Source organism: Miniopterus schreibersii, assembly GCF_964146895.1.
Source record: "Miniopterus schreibersii genome assembly, chromosome: 1".
In the NCBI taxonomy this organism is placed as follows: domain Eukaryota; kingdom Metazoa; phylum Chordata; class Mammalia; order Chiroptera; family Miniopteridae; genus Miniopterus; species Miniopterus schreibersii.
The window spans coordinates 166,251,364-166,270,245 of NC_138101.1; the positions used below are offsets into that span (position 1 = coordinate 166,251,364).

The window sequence follows — 18,882 nt, forward strand, 5'->3', positions numbered from 1 at the left end:
TTCTAAAATCCGGATGATACCTCATTGCAGAAATCATGTTTTTTCTTAACATATGTCTGAATACCAAGGCAAGAAAGCAATCTCATGTAGGCCTAAAGGGTAGTCATTTTTAGGAAATTCATGTAAAAATAAAACCAAACTCTAATACTGTTCTGCCCCAAGTTAAGGAAATGGTGGATTTGTATTATATTCCCTCTGTTTGATATTTTGTGAAGACTTGCTCTCCGACCCAGTTCCCATTCTAAGAGTGGATTAAGAAGCAGGGAGAGATGGGATGGAGGAGGGCTACACAGATACAGAGAATTAGGTTAATTTGACTACAAAACTAGGTGTAGGCATGGCTAAAAAGAGAGGCACAGCCACGTGGCCAGCAACCTACGGATGCAACTGTGCAGAAGTTTAAGCTGACTGGCACGCAGGCTACATTTTCCTACAACAAAAAATAATGGGTAGGCTCCCTTGCAAGGCTATTCTGAGACAAGTGCTGGGTTAAATTAGTTATTGGTCAGTTGACCTGGGGAATCTTTTTAAAACTGGTGTGTGTGTGTAATACTGCATTCTCAGGATGGAATTTACTGAACCAAGAACACAAGCTCAGCCTTCCAGCCCCAGGACAGCCACACCAGGGCATGAGGATAGGTTTGCTCCTAATCAGGGGGCACATAAGGCTTCCTTTTGGGAACCCTTTTCCACCCCCTTCTTCACACATGGGTGAGCTTACTGAACCCTTCCAGTGTCGACTGGTTAGGTGAATAGTAAATGCTTGTTTGCAATTTTCCTTGATTCATTCAATAATTCAACAAATATTTATTGAGCACTCACTAGGGTCCTGGTGCTGGTCTAGGAAGTAGGGCTACAGCAGGGAACAAAAGACAATGTTATTCCTGTTCTGAGCTTACAGTCTCCCAGGCAGGAGTCAAGAGACAGGTAAATTATTTAGTATGGAGGACTGTGGCAAGAGCTGTGCAGAAACTTAACTCAGGGGAAGGCAGGAGGGGGAAGGTGAATTTGCTCCTGTAAATTTCAGGCCTGGGGGAAGGTGGCCTTTGGGCAGAGGCCTGGAGGAGGGGAGGGCAGTGGAGGCAGGGACAGCCTGTCAGGCAGGTGGGGCCCGTGGGAAGACAGAGGAGAGAAGGCAGGGAGTAACCCTGCAGTTCTCCCAGGACTTCCAGGTCACAGGGAGTTTGGGGCTTTAGTCTGAGGGAGCGGGAGGGTTTCCAGCAGAAGAGGGACAGAATCTGAGTTCAGGACCCTCAGGCGCAAGCCTCGGTCTCAGAAAGTGCTGGTGCCAGGAGGGGAAGGAAACAGACCTGGGATATCTGAAGGTGAGGTTGACAGGGTTTGCTGATGGATGAGGCAGAGGGAGAGAGAGGGGAGTGAGGAGAAAGGAGAGTGGGGGGAGAAAGGAGAGAAGGAGGGGAGAGGGGGAGAGAGAGAAGAGGAAAGAGGGGAAGGAAAAGAGAAGGAAGAGAGAGGGCGGGGGAGAGAGAGAGAAGAGAGGAGTCCACAGGGATGTTCACGTCTTGCCCTGGGAAACTGGAAGGTTGGAGCTTACACTTACTGCAACAGGGAGACTGTGAGGAGCAGGTTTGTGGAAGATCAGTTCTAGCAACGGTTTAGAGGCAGGAAAGCTCCAACCCAGCTCTGACAGGGTCTTATCCCCTCTGCAGGGCACTATTCAACCAATTCAGAGGGAGCTGCATTTCTCCTGTGGTTCAGCATTGCATTAAAATAATCTGGGTACTTGTTAAAAATGCAAATTCCCAGAGCTCTCCTCAGACCTACCAACTCAGGCTCTCTATGGGTAGATCCCAGGAACCTGCTCCTCAGCCGCTTTTTCACTGATGACAATGTTGAGGGTATATGCAAACTTTCCATTTCTGAGCTAGAAAATGCTCATTGATGTAGTTAATGGATTTCATCTGACCGATTAGCAGCTCCTGGGGCCGGTGAGATTTCAGGGACCACTCTCCCATTCGTTCCTGGCCAGCTGAGAAGCCGATCGCAGTGCTTATGGCCCACTTAAGGCTAGAGCCACAAGCAAGCAGCGCCAAGACCCTTTAGTGGAGGTAACCCAAAGCCCAGAGGCCAGATGCCTTCCCTGACAAAGGGGGAGAGCTGGACCCAGAAACGTGACCCTGCATGTGGCTCTCTATCGAGGGCAAGAAAAGCCGAACTTCTGCCCAATGTGACTTCTCAAATTGCTATGAGAATTGCAGGTGGATTCAAAGAGGCTGAACTACTTGAAAGTGTGGAATCAGTGTCTGGATCCCAGCGGGATGAGATGTGCAGTGAGCATCCAAAAAAAGTGGCTTTTTTTTTTCTTTTTCAGTGGTTATTTATATGCGCTTTACATCATAATTTTCAATGTATTTTCACACACTTCTTCCTATTCTGATAAAGAGCTATTGTCTCCATTTTACAGATATGAAAACTAAGATCCACAGAGATTACACAATCTTCTGGCTCCAAGTCCCATGCTCCTTCTATAGTATTCAAGTGTGGTGGGCTACAGAATCACTAGGGAAGCTGGTTTAAAAATTCAGATTCTGGCCCTGGCCAGTTTTGCTCAGTGGTTAGAGTGTCTGCCCCAGATGGAAGGGTCCTAGGTTCGATTCTGACCAAGGGCACATATCTCAGTTGCAGGCTCCATCCCCGGCCCTGGTCTGGAGGAAACCAATCTATGTGTCCCTTTCACATCGATGTTTCTCTCTCCTTACCTCCATCTCTCTCTCTCCCTTTCACTCTCTCTGAAAAGCAATGGAAAAAGTATCCTAAGGTGAGGATTTAAAAAAAATGCAGATTCTAGTTTAGAAGCTAGAGGCTGGTTGTGGAAACCAGCATTTTGAACAAAACAAAACAAGGGCCCCAGTTGAATCAGATGCAGGGGTTGCTAGAGCCTGCACTTTGAGAAATAGTTTTTAGTCCATGGCCTCCTTCCTCTCTCCTGAATTTGCCCACAGGGGCAGGCTGTCTTCCAGACCCTCTGGGGACCCACTCTCTGCTAGGGAGACAAAATGACTGGGACAGTCTCTTGGCATCTCAGGAGGGCCGGAGGGCGGAGGCTGGCCAGGTGTGAATGAGCTCAGTTTGCAAAAGCTTTGTTAACTGCCCATAAGTAGTTGCTCAAGAGGATTTTAAAAGCTCATTTCTTTTTTCCATTTAATGCTTTTTTACTCTTTTCGTATCTTAATAGAAAGAAAAATAGAGTGAGGATCCATAAGACAAAAAGAAGCAAAGGGGCTGCCAAAGTACTTGACACTTGTCTTAATTGGAGTTTTGCACAAAAATGGAAAACTCCTCTGCACTTGCTCTCATCCACCCTTCAATCTTCATTTTTTCCAGAAACACTTAAGCACTTGTCTTCAGCCCTGGGCCTGCCCTCCTTCACTCCGGCCTCTGGCCCAGCCGCGTGGGAGGCAGGCAGGCTCCAAGGCACAGACCGAGTTCATTGTGCGAACATAGGGGGATGGAGGGCTTCCTGCAAGGGGCTGCCCCAGGCAGCTGGAGTAACTTTTTAAACAAGTTTTGCTGCTCCTTCCAGTAAAATGACCCACCTTTCCAATGCAGTCCAGACTTTGCTAAGTTTCCCTGCCTCCCAGAATGATAGATTGGTAAGAAAAAACACATCCAAATTGATAACACAGTGGTATGCTTTTTCCTCCAGCTTACATGTTTGTTTATTTTCGATGTATGTGTGTGGTGCGCAGGGATGCTGGTTGGGCCAACTGTTATTAGGCCCCTGGTTGGGGTGTGGGCGTTTACACCCACTGTTGTGACACCAGCAGGCTCTCCCATGCAGGTCTTCTCAGGTATGGGGCCTCTTGTTCACACACCCTCAGCAACCTGGAGGTGCCCCAGGAGAGGGGCTTTCCTGCCTGGAAGGCTGGTATGGGTGGCAGAGCCTGCTCCTATTTATTCAAGGGTAGAAGCTGCATGAGCAACACATTCCTGCAGCCTTTCCCAAGGCCAAAAGTAGAGCTGGACAAGAAGCCACAGGGAAATCCGGTTTGCTGTTGGGCTTTCCCAGCATGACTGCCATCTAAGGAGAAATAAGAGGATCCCCACAATGAAGCATGAATGCCTGAGGGGTCTAAAAGCCAGGTGCCCCTGTGCCTCTCCAATTCCTCATGCAGGCCAAGGTTAGTTAAGTTCCTCATAGCACCACCTCAGCAGGCTTAAGACTATCTACGACCCCTGTAAGTCAATGTCATTCCTGCTACCCACACACAGGCAATCCCTGCCCTAGTCAGCTCCTCACTGGCAGCTCCTCTCTCTCTCTCTCTCTCTCATGCCCACACCCTCCACTAACTCACATTCTCTCTCCATGTTCACCTCTGTATGTCCATTCTCATCACCTCTCTGACCTAAAGGCCTGGCTCAAGCCCCTCGTCCTTCGCATCTTCCCTGACTTGATACACTTGGACTCACCCTTCACTGTGTTGCCTCTCAGCCTACTTCCTTGTCGTCTCGGTCTGCCTCTCATTCAAATGAGCCCTCAGTATTCCCAGGCCTCAGTTTCCTCCTCCATAAAATGGGAAGGATAATTATCCTACCTCACAGGGCAGTTCTGAGGACTAACCATGATAGCACAATCTACAGCCAAGTTCCCTCTTAGAACCCCAGTAGGCACTCCCTAAATGCCAGCGAAAGCTCCCACTAGTGCCTCAGTCAGAGACGGCACATGGCAGGCGGTCAGGGAGCTTTCTGGTTTGACAGCAAGCTCCTAGCACTCCCTGGAGAAACAAGGCACCTCAGACAGAGGACGCCTGCACACCCACTTTATCACTGGTTCTGAGGCTAACAGAATAAAGTAAGTAAGACACTTGAGGCCAGAACTAGCTTATGATTGGGACGTTCTTGCCTGGTATAGACATGGTCTGAAAAGAATCTAGATTTCTTGGCAAAAAGAAAGGTCTCTAAAAAGAGTCCCTAAGGAGAAAAAATTAAAATAAAAAGAGAAGGGAGCTCGGCCTGGCATGGCTCAGCAGTTGAGCAACAACCTATGATCCAGGAGATCAAGGTTTGATTCTGGGTCAGGGTGCATGCCTGGGGCTGCAGGCTCGATCCCTGGTGGGGGGCGTGCAGGAGGCAGCCGATCAATGAATGACTCTCATCATTGATGTTTCTCTCCCTCTCCATTCCTCTCTCTGGAATCAATAAAGATATATTTAGGAGGGGGGAAAAAAAGAGAGAAGGGAGAGATATTGGGGGGGGGGGCTTTACCTAAATCTTAATTTCTTGTTTTAGCAAGATGACTACTATGAAGCTTGAAGGGAAACTAAAATTCATTGGGCAAGGTATTTCTGATGCCCAATTTTAATGCTCACAATGACTTAATGGGGTCTACAAGTTTTCATTTTAGAACTGAGGAAAATGGCAGAATAACAGAGCATATGTCTTACCCCAAACCACACAGTAAGGCTGGGAATCAAGCTCAAGTCCACTTAACACCGAAATCCACACTCTCACTCCATCGGTAGAAAAAGCCAAGCGGGGTGGGTCAAGGCTGGGCAGTCAGGAGGCAATGTTCTGTGGCTCTGCTACCTCTACCACCAGCTTTCCCAGGGGAAGTCCTCTTCTGCCTGCTAGACCTCTGGGCTGCCAATGTTTCATTTGGAAAAAAAAAGTTCACTGACCAAAAAAAGTATTTAACAACTGCATGGTTCTAGATTTCACAGTCTTCCTAAAACCCGAGGTGCAGAGGCTCACTTATTTTCCTTCTCTGCTTCCAAGTTTTAAAAGTTTTCCCTCTCTGCTCTCTAGCATAGTGGTTGCTGATTTTTTTCTGCAAAGTTAAAAACCTTCTCTTTAGATTTTTTCCCTAAATGTCTCAGTGTATTAACCAGCTTTTTCGTATGCATCTTGCCATTTCTTAGATGTCAGTAGTAGATGCCAGCAGCTGATAGATACCATACTTCATGCCCCAGAAGGGTTACGGCTGCCGCTTCCGTTCTCCATGGCCAGCTCCCTCAACCTCCTTCACTTGCTCAAGCGATCTCAACCTCTCACAGCTCAAAGCAGGGGAGTGCAGCCCCCCCTTCACTCTAATAAATCACTCCATGCATCTGACTTTTAAGATTTTTTTTTTTTAATAATATATCTTTATTGATTTCAGAGAGAGGAAAGGAGGGAGAGAGAGAGATAGAAACATCAATGACGAGAGAGTCATTGATCAGCTGCAGCCCGCAACCCAGGCATGTGCCCTGACCGGGAATCGAACCCCGATCGCCTGGATCCTAGGTTGATGCTTAACTGCTGAGCCACGCCCGGCCGGGCTGATTTTTAAGATTTTTTAAAATATATCTTTATTGATCTCAGAGCGAGGAAGAGGGAGAGAGAGACAGAAACATCAATGATGAGAGAGTCGTTGATCGGCTGCCTCCTGCACCCCACCTCCCCCCCCCCACCGGGGATCGAGCCCGCAACCCGGGCATGTGCCCTGACCGGGAATCGAACCTTCTGGATCCTAGGTCGATGCTCAACCGCTGCGCTACGTATGCCCAGCTGGGCACCATGCGTCTGCCTTTTAATATTCCAACCTCTTCCCAGGGCAGGAAATCACAAGTGAAAACACCATTTAGAAAGACATCTTTACCTCAGAATTCCTTTGCTGAAAATCTTTGATACGTAGCTTTCAATTTTCTTTAGACATATGGAACCTATGCTGAAAAGCCAGGAAATTGTCAAGAAGGTCAGAAGGTCCTGAAGCCTTCCACCAAAACTCACATCTCCAACCGGCGGAAACGCAGCCCTCAGGCCTAAATTAAGGCACAACCGCTTAACAAGCTCACTCTTTATTCTCTACTCATCTCCCATCTCCTCACCACTGCTATAAATTTTCTATAATTAGTAACAGCAGCCACCATTTATGAAGAGCCAACTGGTGCAGACGCCAATCTAAGAACGTCATTATCTCATTTAATCCTCGCAACAGATTGAGGAGAAATCAGAGGCTTGGGGGGTGACATAAATTGCCTCACGTGACCTGGCAAGGAACGTGGCAGCCGGGATTCAAACCTGAGTCTGACACCGACACTCTCCCTCTAGTCACTACTACACTGTGTCGCTTTAGTCGCAAAATAGTTTCTTCCCTCCTGAAAGACGCACTCCTTCAGGCAAATGCAATACCACAGCAGGGGGACCCAGAAGGCCCTGTCTGCCAGGTCAGCATGTTTTTATCCCAGAAGGGATGGGAAACAGAAAAAGTGAAGAAAAAAATAGGAGGTCTGAAGAAGGCTTCACCCCTGACTTCCTTCCTCCCAGCAGAGGTCAGATGAGCAGCCCCTGGACCAAGCGGGGTGGCTCTAGGGTGGGTTTCCCATCCCGTTTCCACCCCGGGCTGGGAGGAAGGAACCCGCATGACAAGGCTCCACCAGAAGGGCAGGCGCCGCGGGCCCCGCGCTGCATTAATTACCCGCTGCCGCCTCCCGGCCCCTCTCCCCTGGCCCCTCGCTCCGGTCAGTGAGTCATGAAATGAGGACAAGGCTCCAGGGAGGCGACTACCACAGCTGCACAGCCATGAAGCCGCAGTGACAGGACACAGGTGGTTGGCAACCCTCCCCGCGGGCCTCCTCTCCCACGCACCACCCCGCAGCACTCACCGAGGGCCGGCCCCCCACAGGGTAAGAATCTGCAATGGCAGCCACTCAAAATGAGTCTTCTGCCCCCATCCCTGGACCGTGTATGAAGAAGCCCTGGATGTTTTACCTTCACTGAACTTTCAAACCGAAATACTTCATTACACTTGAGAGCACAGCTGGCACGCGTAAGCCAGTTCTTCCCACTCGCTTCGTGAGGCCCATTTTTTAAAAACATTATTAATTGTCAAGAGAGTCCAAACAGAATTTGCCTGCCAAGATGTATTTGGCAAAGGAAAGATACTCTATCTCCTGAAACATGCGTTTAAAAATCGGTTCCAATCTTCTTTTGGCTAAACTTTCCACGTACTCGCCTGAGAGAAAAATCAGGACTCCCTGCAAAACCAGCATTTTTTAAATGGAATCTTAGCACCCGGTTTTCTAATCCACTTACCCCCCGTATTGGGACTGTTGCCGTCTTCCGCCCCTTGCACGTGCCTCCCGGGATCCTGTGGCGTTGTGTGACCTGGCAGGGAGGACCTGGGCAGAACCAGATCTCCTTCGTGATGGGCCCGAGAAGCACCCCCTTCTGAAGGCAGTGCCCCTCCATCTGGGTCGGGTCTGATGCTTTTGTTTTCAAGGGAGGGAGTTGGGGATCCCTGGGAAGGATCGGGTGAATTTTCTTGTATCTCTGATGGAGCAGGGCCTCTGGTCCATTCAGAAGACTCAGCCGGGCCTCTTACATCTAGGGTATCTATCTCCTTCACAAGCCTCCCCTCTTTGGTTTGAGGGTCCAAGGTGACAGATTCTGTTTCGGGGTAGAATGGCCTATTTCTAGGTGTTGGATGCAAAGGGGAGGTTGGGTGGGAATCTGGAGGAGAGAGACCCCCTCCTACTGGCCTTGGGTCAGCTTTTGAGTGGAAGGAAACACTGATATCGCTGTGGCCTCTTGACACGTCTTCTGGTTCAGTCAGTGGGTGCTCAGCTTCGCCCTCCGCCTCATCGTAATAATCCAAATCATCCTCGCTGTAGTTTCCTTCCAGGGCTACAGCATGGCTGAAGCCATGTTCCTGAGAAGCTGAAGGGTGGGCTTGGGGAAGGAATCCCCCAACTGTTGCTGGCTTGACGTTGTCCAGTGGGGAGGTGCTGCCGACATGAAAAGCCCACACTCCGGGGATCCCCAGGTTGCTGTGTCTAAATAAAAAGGAACAGTGCATTGTAATAAAATCAGCCATTCACACACCTTCCTACAAAGGTGAGCAATTTACTTTAAAACTAAAAGACCATTAAGATTAGATTCAGAGTTTTCATTGGTGTAGAGAAACCAAATAAAATGAGACTTACATGTTAAGTAAAAGGATGATACTGGAATTTTGATACAAACAATCTCTTATTTAAAATTCACTTTCAAAGGCTGTGTTTCACAGACTGCTAGACTATCAAGTTATAATCTGCTCAACAGTCCACATTTTATCTAAAATCTGGCTGATTGAAAACAAAAAGGGAATGTGGGAATATTTTATCTTTCTTCTACTTTTAAGAAAACCTATGCTGAAAAACTTTTGCCAGACACTTAAATAATAATGACTACTACCTGCTTTTAAGAGTTAGTTATGTGCCAAGTGCTTAACCTTCAATACAATCTGCAAGGCAGGGGCAGGGGCCATGCCCAATTTTACAGAGGAGAAAATAGGTTTCGAGAGGCTAACTGATCTTCTTAATAATTCACAGAGCTTGGATTCAGCACTACCACCAGAACCCATGCTCTGCTCTACACTTGGGCTTTATATTATTATAAAATAATTATCATTTTATGTCAGAAAGCTGATACCCTATAATCAATCAGCATGTGAATTATCATAACTCTACAGAATGTTAAGGACATTTCACTGCTAAGTCACATGGATTAATCAATTAACTAATTCACAGAGAATTATGAGTCAATGTAAAAAATTCAAAGAAATAAAAGTGTGCAAGTCTAAAATGTTGAGCAAATGTGGAACAAAGTTAAGGGGAAAATAAGAAAGCAGTTTAATCAAAGTGCCATGGGTCATAGGTGAGAAGTGTTCAGAAATATCTAGAAACCAAGAGCTCATTTGTTTTCTCCATTAGAAAAGAACGTGGACTATTCACTCTCCTAAATATCCCAATAATCCATTATTTTAGAGCCAATGACACATTCTGAAGAAAACAACCACATATAAGATGCCTAAAAGTAAGGAAAATCTCCAACAAGGGTCTGGCTAGCTTGAGTACACTGGCTCATGTATTCCTCTGGTATATGACAAAACACCAGGCTCAGTCTCCCGTGCTGTGGGGTTTCCTCAAAAGTCAGTCAATGAGGGACAAGAGTTAGTGAACTAATAAGTTAATAAGAAATTCATTGAATCCTATAATGACAAGAGAACTTCACTCACTGGGTAGGTACCATTCATAGTCATATGGGTTTCTATAGCCACAATATTTTTCATACAATTCTGACAAGGAATCTCTCCATATCTCTCTATCTCTATCTCTGTCTCTCCCCGTGTGTGTGTGTGTGTGTGTGTGTGTTATAGTTATTGTTATTGTGGTTGTTGCTGCTGCTGCTATTTTAATTAACTTAGGGGAATGAATAGAGAAAGCACAACTGCGATCCTTTGTACAACATGCTATGGATTGTTGGTAAGTTCTGAGAATTCATGTTGGTGTTTGTTGGCAAGCAAATAAGGAACACGAAAGAAGAGAGACCCCTGAAGATCTGAGGATACTGACTTTATTATCACATCAGAGGTGTTGCAGCTGTGAAATTTCTTCTTGATGTTAGAAACAGAAAACTATAAAAGCTTCAAAGAGTAGGAAAATACAAATTATGGCAGATAAAAGCTAAATAAAATAAAGTTCTAATTAAATATAAATCACGATCTTGGTTTTGTCGTTGTGCATCATGGGAAAGGAACCAATTTGAGTTTATGCTAAAATCCAAGGTCATTTGGAAAGCTTAGTGATGGAAAGAATTTATTTCCTAGAAAGGAAAACAAGGCTACAAAATGGGATGACACTGTCATCTTCCCTGGGTTGTTAGGAGGGTTAAATTAGGAAATCACAGAAAATGCCCACACAGAGCCCTGCACATAACAAGTACTTGGCAACTACTGTCTTCCAGGGGATAGAAAAGTATAATCTCAAAAATTCAAATTTTCAGAAGACTTATGACAAACACACTATGAATTATATAATTTATGACTTTTGAGCTTATAACGATGAAACAAGCTTGAGGAAGACAAAGATCCCACTGAGTAGGAAAGTAACTTAATTCTTTAGAGATGTATACTGAAGTATTTAGGAGTGGATGGCATGATGTGTGTGACTTGCTTTATAATACTTAAGCAGAAAAGAAAAATATTGATGCATGTGGCAACATCAACAACTCGACTCTAAATCACGAGCAATTGGCTGTTAGTTTAGCTACTCTCTCCACTTTTCTCTGTTTTTGAAAATTTAAATAATGAAAAGTAAAAAAAGACGATTTAATTGAGAAACGTTTCTATAATTTGGAGGTAGAAAAGACCTTCTGAGAATTACACCAAGACCTGAAATCATAAAGGAAAAGACCAATAACTTTGACAACCCTCAACTTCTACCTTCTGGATCATAAGTAACTTTAAAGATGACCATCTGGATTAAAATATTCACAGCATACAAGAGGGCTGAGATCTTTACCATATTTTTTTCTTATTTTTAAGAGTTCTTTGTATATACCCAACAGAAAATAGCAAAGGATGTGAACAGAGAAGTCACAAAAAAGATAGATAAACGGCTATTAAGCATATGGAAAGATGTTCAGATTTATTAGTAATCAAAGAAATTAGAGCGAAAATATGAACATGTTATACCTATCAGATTCACAAATATTGAAAAGGAGGGAAGCTTGTGGGGAACAGACACTATCAATCACTGCCCTGCATTATTGGTGAGGGTGTAAGTTGGTGCAACGTTTCTGAAGGGCAATTTGTTAATAAACACTGAAATGTTAAACTTAATATACTCTTTCTTAGCAATTCTACCTTTAAGGGAGATGAGAATATGAGCAATGTACAGGGTGGGGTAAAAGTAGATTTACAGTTGTTCATATGGAAAATAATACAATCATTAATAAATAATAACATAAGAATAAACTCTGTGTTGTGTATGGTCACAACTGTAAACCTACTTTTGCTCCACTCTGTATATTATGCTGTTTACTGCAATGATATTTATAAAAGAAAAACCAGAAACAATTTAAACATTCATTAATATATATATAAAATATATATATATATATAGTGCCACGTTTTAATAGCCTTAGAATGATAACATAAACAGATATTGTACTGAAAGAGGCCTATAAGACAGTGATAAATGGGAAAATACCATTTTGGCTTTTAAAACTTTTTACGTAGGTATCTAAAATTCTGGAAGGATTATTAACACTGGTTATCACTTGAAGTAGTGATACTGGGTAATTTTTACTTTTATTTCACATTATTCTTGATTATAATTTATTTTGTTTTTTTAATATTAAGCATAGGTTACCCTTAAAGAGCAATTCCTCTGTTAGTCATTTTGGCCCCATAACTATTCCGCTTTCATCAAGCATCACAGGAGTTTCTGGGAAGCATCAAAGATAAAAATGAGGGAAGGCATGAAAGGAGGTAAATGGAAGTAAGTGTGTGTGTGTGTGTGTGTGTGTGTGTGTATGCACGCACATGTATTTTTTTTCTTTCTACTTTTAAAATTTATTTTAGAGAGAGGAAGGGAGAGAGAGAGAAAAACATCAATGTGAGAGAAAAATATCGGTCGCCTCCTGCACGTGCTCAGGGATTGAACCCACAACCTTTCGTTGTACAGGATGATACTTCAACCAACTGAGCCACACCAGCCAGGGCTGTGTGTATATTCTTAGGGGCCTTTATGATTGTGGTGGGGAAGCACAACTGTTTTTCCCACAGACTGGCTGCCACCACCTCTGTCCCTGTGTAGATGTTAGCACTTATTCTAAGGCTCTGGAATTGTTGACCTTTTTGTCTGTCAACCCTGCTAGAGGGCAGGTTGCTAGGGCAAAGCCTACCCCTCAGACACCTTTGTCTTTCAAGTGTGTGGCCCCCTGTGAGCTCTCCACAGTATCTGAGGAGCAGACTCTGTGGCCTCCAGGGTCAAAGGGTCGGGTGGAACCCTGGGAGGAAAAATACGGAGATAAGTTTTTTCCAGAGTCTAGACTAAAAGGCAGCCTGGATGAAGACCTACAGATGCCCAACGGGGCCATAAGAACAGAAAAGAAGCCCAGGATTCAGCATAAAATAAGTAGTTCAGCGCTCCAGCCTTGGGCTTGAATTTTGGCTTTGCTGCTTAATAACTGAGATTATAGGCAACTTAACTTCCCTAAGCTCATTTGTCCTACTGAGACGAGAGTATACCTTACCTGCTAGGATTCTTGTGAGTTTTAATTAAGACAGCTTCTAGAAAGTGTTTAGCCCAACGTTTGGTGAACAGTAAGCTCTCATTAATGTTGGCTCCAGTAACCATACATGGTTGTAGGGCCCGCCCGCGGGTAGCTGAGCGGATGGCATGCAAATTGTAAGGTTCCCACACCCAGGAATAGTGTAGTGAAACCCAGAGGCCTCTAGATCAGTATTCAGGAATGGAATAAAAGCAAGAGTATTTTTTTAAAGCCCTGGAATTAATAAATATCAATAGGTGCTAACTACTATACTGGCATGATGCCGACTGACCAAAAGTGAAAGGGTTTAGGATTGCAGGAGCAGAGTAAGCTGCTGATGGGACTGAGGGATGTGCCCAGTCCTGGCTGCCCCACGGAAACCAATCAGTACGATTTCAGATAATAAAGCCATAGCAAAATCCTGAGACTGCTAAAAATCTACCAGTCTGTTTGTTTACTTGTTTCCCAAATTACATTACTTGTACTTTTAACACATTACCAGCCTAAAAGACTAAAATCACAACATCTCCTTCTGTCAAATAATTAACCTGGAAAAACTTCAATCTGGGCAGTTATATTACTGAGTATTTTTATGTGGTTCCAAGAGCAATGTTTTCCATAGCAAACCTCAGTGGCTCTGAAAATGCAAACACACACACACACACACACACACACACACACACACACAGAGTTCTGTTTCAGGTATCTTTAGCCAATAGGGCAAGAAAAATAAAGGACCTTTTATATCTGGTGAACTTGCTCTTCCCAGGGTCTAGTCTAGTTCTGGTTTTGACCTGCCGCCTTACTTAGAAACCACCAAGATATCATTTAATGGTCATATGGCCACTCAGGTTTGGGGACCTCCTAAGGGTCCTTACATTCCAACAGGAAAGAGCTTAAGCCCTATAGTACTTACTGATAGAGATTTTTCACAGATTGTTCAGTGCTGGTCAAGCTAAAATATGGACCCTCTCTCTTCGGGTCATCAGTCTCCCCTCGGCAGAAGCCCACCCGGGCTGGAAGCTCGAGCTGGACGTTGTAGGACTCTTTGGGGCGAGTTCCAAAGAACTGAAGGCCATTGGCAGGATAAAGAAAGAAGGCGTAGGTATCAGACTCATCAGATGCCAAAACTGCCTGGAAAGTATTCAGCTATGGGGGAAAAAAAAAAAGGAAATATTCTTAATAAAACAAACAAACAAAAAGACAAGGCAAGCAAAGCATCAAGTACAAAAGGTTTTCCCTCTTCTTAGGATTTCTCCAAATTGTTTTTATACAGACTATTCTTTTAAATTTCTTCTTCAAGTTACAATATAATTTTATAAGCTATGTTGTTATAATCATCTTTTATCAACTCAGATTGATAATTGAAATATGCATGGGTAAAAAAACACCAGTTAAAAACATAATACCTTTTAAGGTTTCCAGCTTCTCTCATCCAAACCTCTTGCCCAGCTGAGAGCAAGTAGCAAACTTACCTTGTCCATTCCCACCACCGCTGACCTAGTTTCCTGCCCTGGGCACTCATCTGGATCACTCATTCATTCACCTACTTACTGAACGCCCACTGCGGGCGGGCACGGCGTTAGGCGCTGGGGGATCACAAGGCCTCCTCACTGTTCTCACAGCCTCACTCTCTTTTCTCTGCCATCGATCTTACTGCACTAGCGTCAGGGTTACAGATAAGGAAACAGAGACACAGGGGCTAAGGAATCTGCCTAGGGTCGGGTAGTTAGCACACGGTGGCAGGCCGGCCAGCTCAGGGTCCACGTCCTGCACACCAGGCCCCCCTAACTACTCCGCAGCACGCCATTCAAGGGGAGGCGCAACCTGCCCTGAGCTCTCCTCCGCGGTTCAGATCTGCTGCATCTCCTTCAGCTTATGTAACATTCCCCATTTGTCCCAGGTTCCCTGATGCTCCTGTGTTTTGTTCACGTTTCCCTGGGCCTGAAAGCCCTCCTGACCTTCCAGTGCTGCCCTCTGGGTATTCCGTGACCCCGTAGATGGATTTCTGTCCCCTGACCCTCCATGACACCTTTGTGAGTGTTTCTAGTTCGCATTCATCTCATTTTGCCTGGTTAGCTGTTTATGTGTTTATAAACTCCATCTATTCATTCATTTGTACAGTAATTCAAACACCAAGTGCCTACTGGGCACCGGACATAGTGCTTAGTGCTGAGGAAGCAAAGGGGCAGAGGACCGAGGACACAGCTTAGGAGAGGAAGACAGCCACAGCAGGAATCCTGGGGGAGTCACTGAAAGAGGGAGTAGAGGCTACAGGGGAGGGCCTGTGCCCAAGGCCTCAGGGTAGAGTCGGGGGGCGGGGTAGGGAGGCCCGGCAGAGGACGCCTGGGAACCTTCATGAGCACAGCAGGAGCCAGAGCAGGCCAGAGAGACCAGGAGCTGAATCTGCCACACACTCAACACCCAAGTCCTTACAGAATCACTCCTTAAACTTCAATTTACTCTCAAATTTTCAGGAAGACATTTTTTGCCTTTATCTACATCCAGCTATCTCCCCCGGCCCCGCCAAAATGAACTGTTGATGGTGCTTGATTGTCTTAAAAAGATGTTATGTTTAGGACTCTGAGAACACCTCTCTCACTAAATCTCCCTCCTTCTACAATTTAGCAGAGAACTGGGGAGGTATTTATAAATACTACTGCTTCCTAAATAATGTGACTCTTAGAAGCATTATTTACTGGTAGGTAGTGTTATTTATTTCCCCACCTTGCCAGACTGTCAAAATTAGGCACTAAGGAGAACATCACAGTTTACTAACGAAAACAGCAAACAAGAGGAATGTGCCCTGAGTTTGGTTCCATCCTGGTTCCTTCCCCATGTAGTGCTCAAGCTCTCTCCCAAAGTTAATTCTTCCTTTCAGTGTTCAGTTTCAAAGTTTAGTTTTGAGGTTCTGCTTATAGGACAAAGACACACAGGTCTTTAAATTCCTTTTAAGAAAAAAACAAAACGATGCACAACCTTTCTTTCCCTTCTCTGACACTGAAAAGGTCACCTTGCCTGGCTTTGCTCTTTGCTTTCCTTGATCGAAGTTCACAAACGTACAGTGTTACGGGGAGGAAAGCTAGTGTATCTGCTACTGTAGCTGTCGACTGTTTCATCCGCAAAGCTTGAGTTTTCAAAAGCAAAAGGCAAGAGATGTTTTCTAGAATTTCTCAAAGCTGGGAAGCCAGAACTTCTGCCAAATATAAATCAAGACTGTTCTGCAGCATACTACACCATCAATTCACGTGGCTCCAGTAACTTCCAAGTTTTACTTTGATCAGAATAAATAAAATTCAACTGCAGAAAGAAAGGAGAAAGAACCTGTCTCAAAAAGCTAAGCTTTCAAAGCTCCTGGCATTGATTGCCCACAATAAACGTGAGATAGGAAGAGATCCTGGTTCTAAGTTTAGAGACATTCTCTGAGATAAGGAGGGCCTGTAGATTGAGAAGGAGCTGAAGGGGATGGGGGAGGAGGGGACAGGAAAAGTAAACAGAGCTGGGACAGGGAGGGTCTGGCTTTTCACTGTGGGGTCTGGGCATTTGGCACTTTATTTTATTCACTCTTTCAGTCAGCCAGTCAACAAATTCATCCCAATGAAAATTTACTCAATGTCTTTTACGTGCCGTCCCTGAGACAAGTACTTATTACAGGTGGCAAGCTTTAATCTACTTGTCTCCACTGAGGCAAATAAAAGAAGAAATTTAAATAGAATTTAGGATCCCAAAGTACATGCCAAAAGTTTGGCTACTTAAAAACCATCCACACACCAAATGATCACTCTTAAAGCTCTTGCTCAGTTCCATAAAATTCTACATCTACTTGCTAAAGAGTGGCCTTCACCAGTCCTGAGGGCTTCTCCTCCTCCCAAGGCTCTCACTCCTTGACTGGTTTCCAGACTGGAAAGGTCTTGACATTCCTGGAGACCAGCCTTTGCAAGAACCCCACACACTCTGTCTCTGAAGGGAAACCCTCAGATGGGCTGCCAAACCCCACAAAGGGGTCACAGGTTCCCAACTCCCCCAGGATCCCAGCCAGAGAGGAGAGAGGGGCCTCTCTGGGCAGAGGGGAGCACAGACAGGATTAGGGCCGGTGGCAGCTGAGCTTCAAGGTTTCCGCCATCCTGTTATCAGAAAGAGAAAAGCCAGAGCCCTCAGCAGAAAGCAGGCAGGAATCTGACCCTCCTTCGCAGGTATAGGATATCGCCAGTCAATACTGCCTTGACACTCAGCAAAGCCAAGCTGATGGATATAAAACATGCCCATCTGTGAGTGTCTAATTTTTACAATTCATTTAATTAACAGAATAGTGCCATCCCTGTCCCAAAGGGATCTGCCTATAGTGGCTTACAAAAATTACAATGAAAATTAGTCAGTAGGGTGAGTCCTAAAGGGGTCATGAAGTTTTCTCTCTTCCTTAGGGGCACATGCTTTCCACAGTTGCAGCATCACTGACTTCTGGCCTCCAGTGTTGGGTGTCAACACTAACCCCCATTCCTGGTATAATTCTCCATCCCCCATTACCTATATGATAACTGTCACACGCATGATTTTCCCTCATTCATTTTCTGCCCTAAATCCTACAGATCCTGCCCAAAATTCAAAGATAAATGCTCTGGGCTATCATATCCTTCCTGGCCTTTAGTCTTTAGCAAAACTTCAGCATTTCTTTAACCAATTTCCTCACCTGTCTCATTCTGTATGTGTTCATAGCTATGCCTCAGTCTCAGATTAAATTCTTTCAGGTAGCCTGCAGACCTCCCCTCTTCAAAAAGCTGCAACAAAGTCCTGCTTTTACCTCTCATTCTCTGTGGATCCAAAACTCCCCATCAATGACCATCATTCTTTGAAACAAGTCAACATACTTCAGTCCCTACACTGAGGCCTCCAATGGGCAACTTTCTGCTCATCTTATGTCACTGCCCCATGGCTCCTTCATCTATTTCTCCAGCCGTGGCTCTTCAGCCGTCTCCCACATCCTAGCTCAGAATAATCTGTCCTGCTGCCTCATTCTCAAGATCCATTCTTTCAGCCTACCTGAAAATTCAGGCCAACAAAACATTCCCCATAACCAGTTCTCTATCATTTCCATCCCTCAAACAATGACAAAACAATATTCCCCTTCCCCTCCCAAAAAAATGCAGCTAAAGTAAACACTAGCCCTCTTTATGTCAATAAGTTCATTGAATGTCAATACCATGACTTTTTCGCTCTGTGAAGCACCTATGACACTCAAGGAGTCTCAGATTAACTGAGTTGATAAACACTACTTGTTCATATTTTTAGATGCAGGTACATCTTGATATCCCTGCAATATCAGCTACAATATCCTGTCACACTCACTATGAATATCCACAGAGAGAAAAGGCAACAACTGAAACTGTGTTAGATGGTAAAGATGCCATTCCTCTGATATCTTCAAATTTCAGGTGACTTTGCAACATAATAGGCCAAGGTTTAAGAAAGCCATGTAGAGCTCCTTCAAGCAAAGTACATTACTTGCCGAAATCTACCTCCAAAGAACTATTGAAACAAGAACTCAAGTCACAGAGCTCTTTAAAGTATTCAGAACCTTCAACATGGGTAATTGAAAAAACATTCTCTAAACAGAATCCTCATCTCCTTTCTAAATGAAACAAACTCTGAAGCCAACTCAGCACATGGCAATGACTGATTGATTTTAATTAGAACAGTGAGAGAGAGATGGAATCTGCAAATCTTCCTGCACTCCCCACCCAGAAGAGCCCAGATGGAAACTGCAGTTTGGAAAACTTATATTTAAAGAGTCCGTACATAAAGGACTTGCTTCCCAGCATCCTTGCAAGAGAGAGAAATAAAAGAGCC

General features: G+C 44.7%; 1 protein-coding gene across 1 annotated transcript in view; it reads right to left on the bottom strand.

The window, feature by feature from the left end:
• The window catches only part of NID2 (nidogen 2), a 59,132-nt gene that overhangs the window by 35,734 nt on the left and 4,516 nt on the right, over positions 1 to 18,882 (bottom strand). The window contains exons 3-4 of the mRNA XM_081117298.1: positions 13,955 to 14,187; positions 8,035 to 8,774 (exon numbers count right to left, since the gene is read on the bottom strand). Coding sequence (XP_080973424.1) covers positions 8,035 to 8,774; positions 13,955 to 14,187 — 973 coding nt within the window. The remainder of the gene's footprint in view (positions 1 to 8,034; positions 8,775 to 13,954; positions 14,188 to 18,882) is intronic.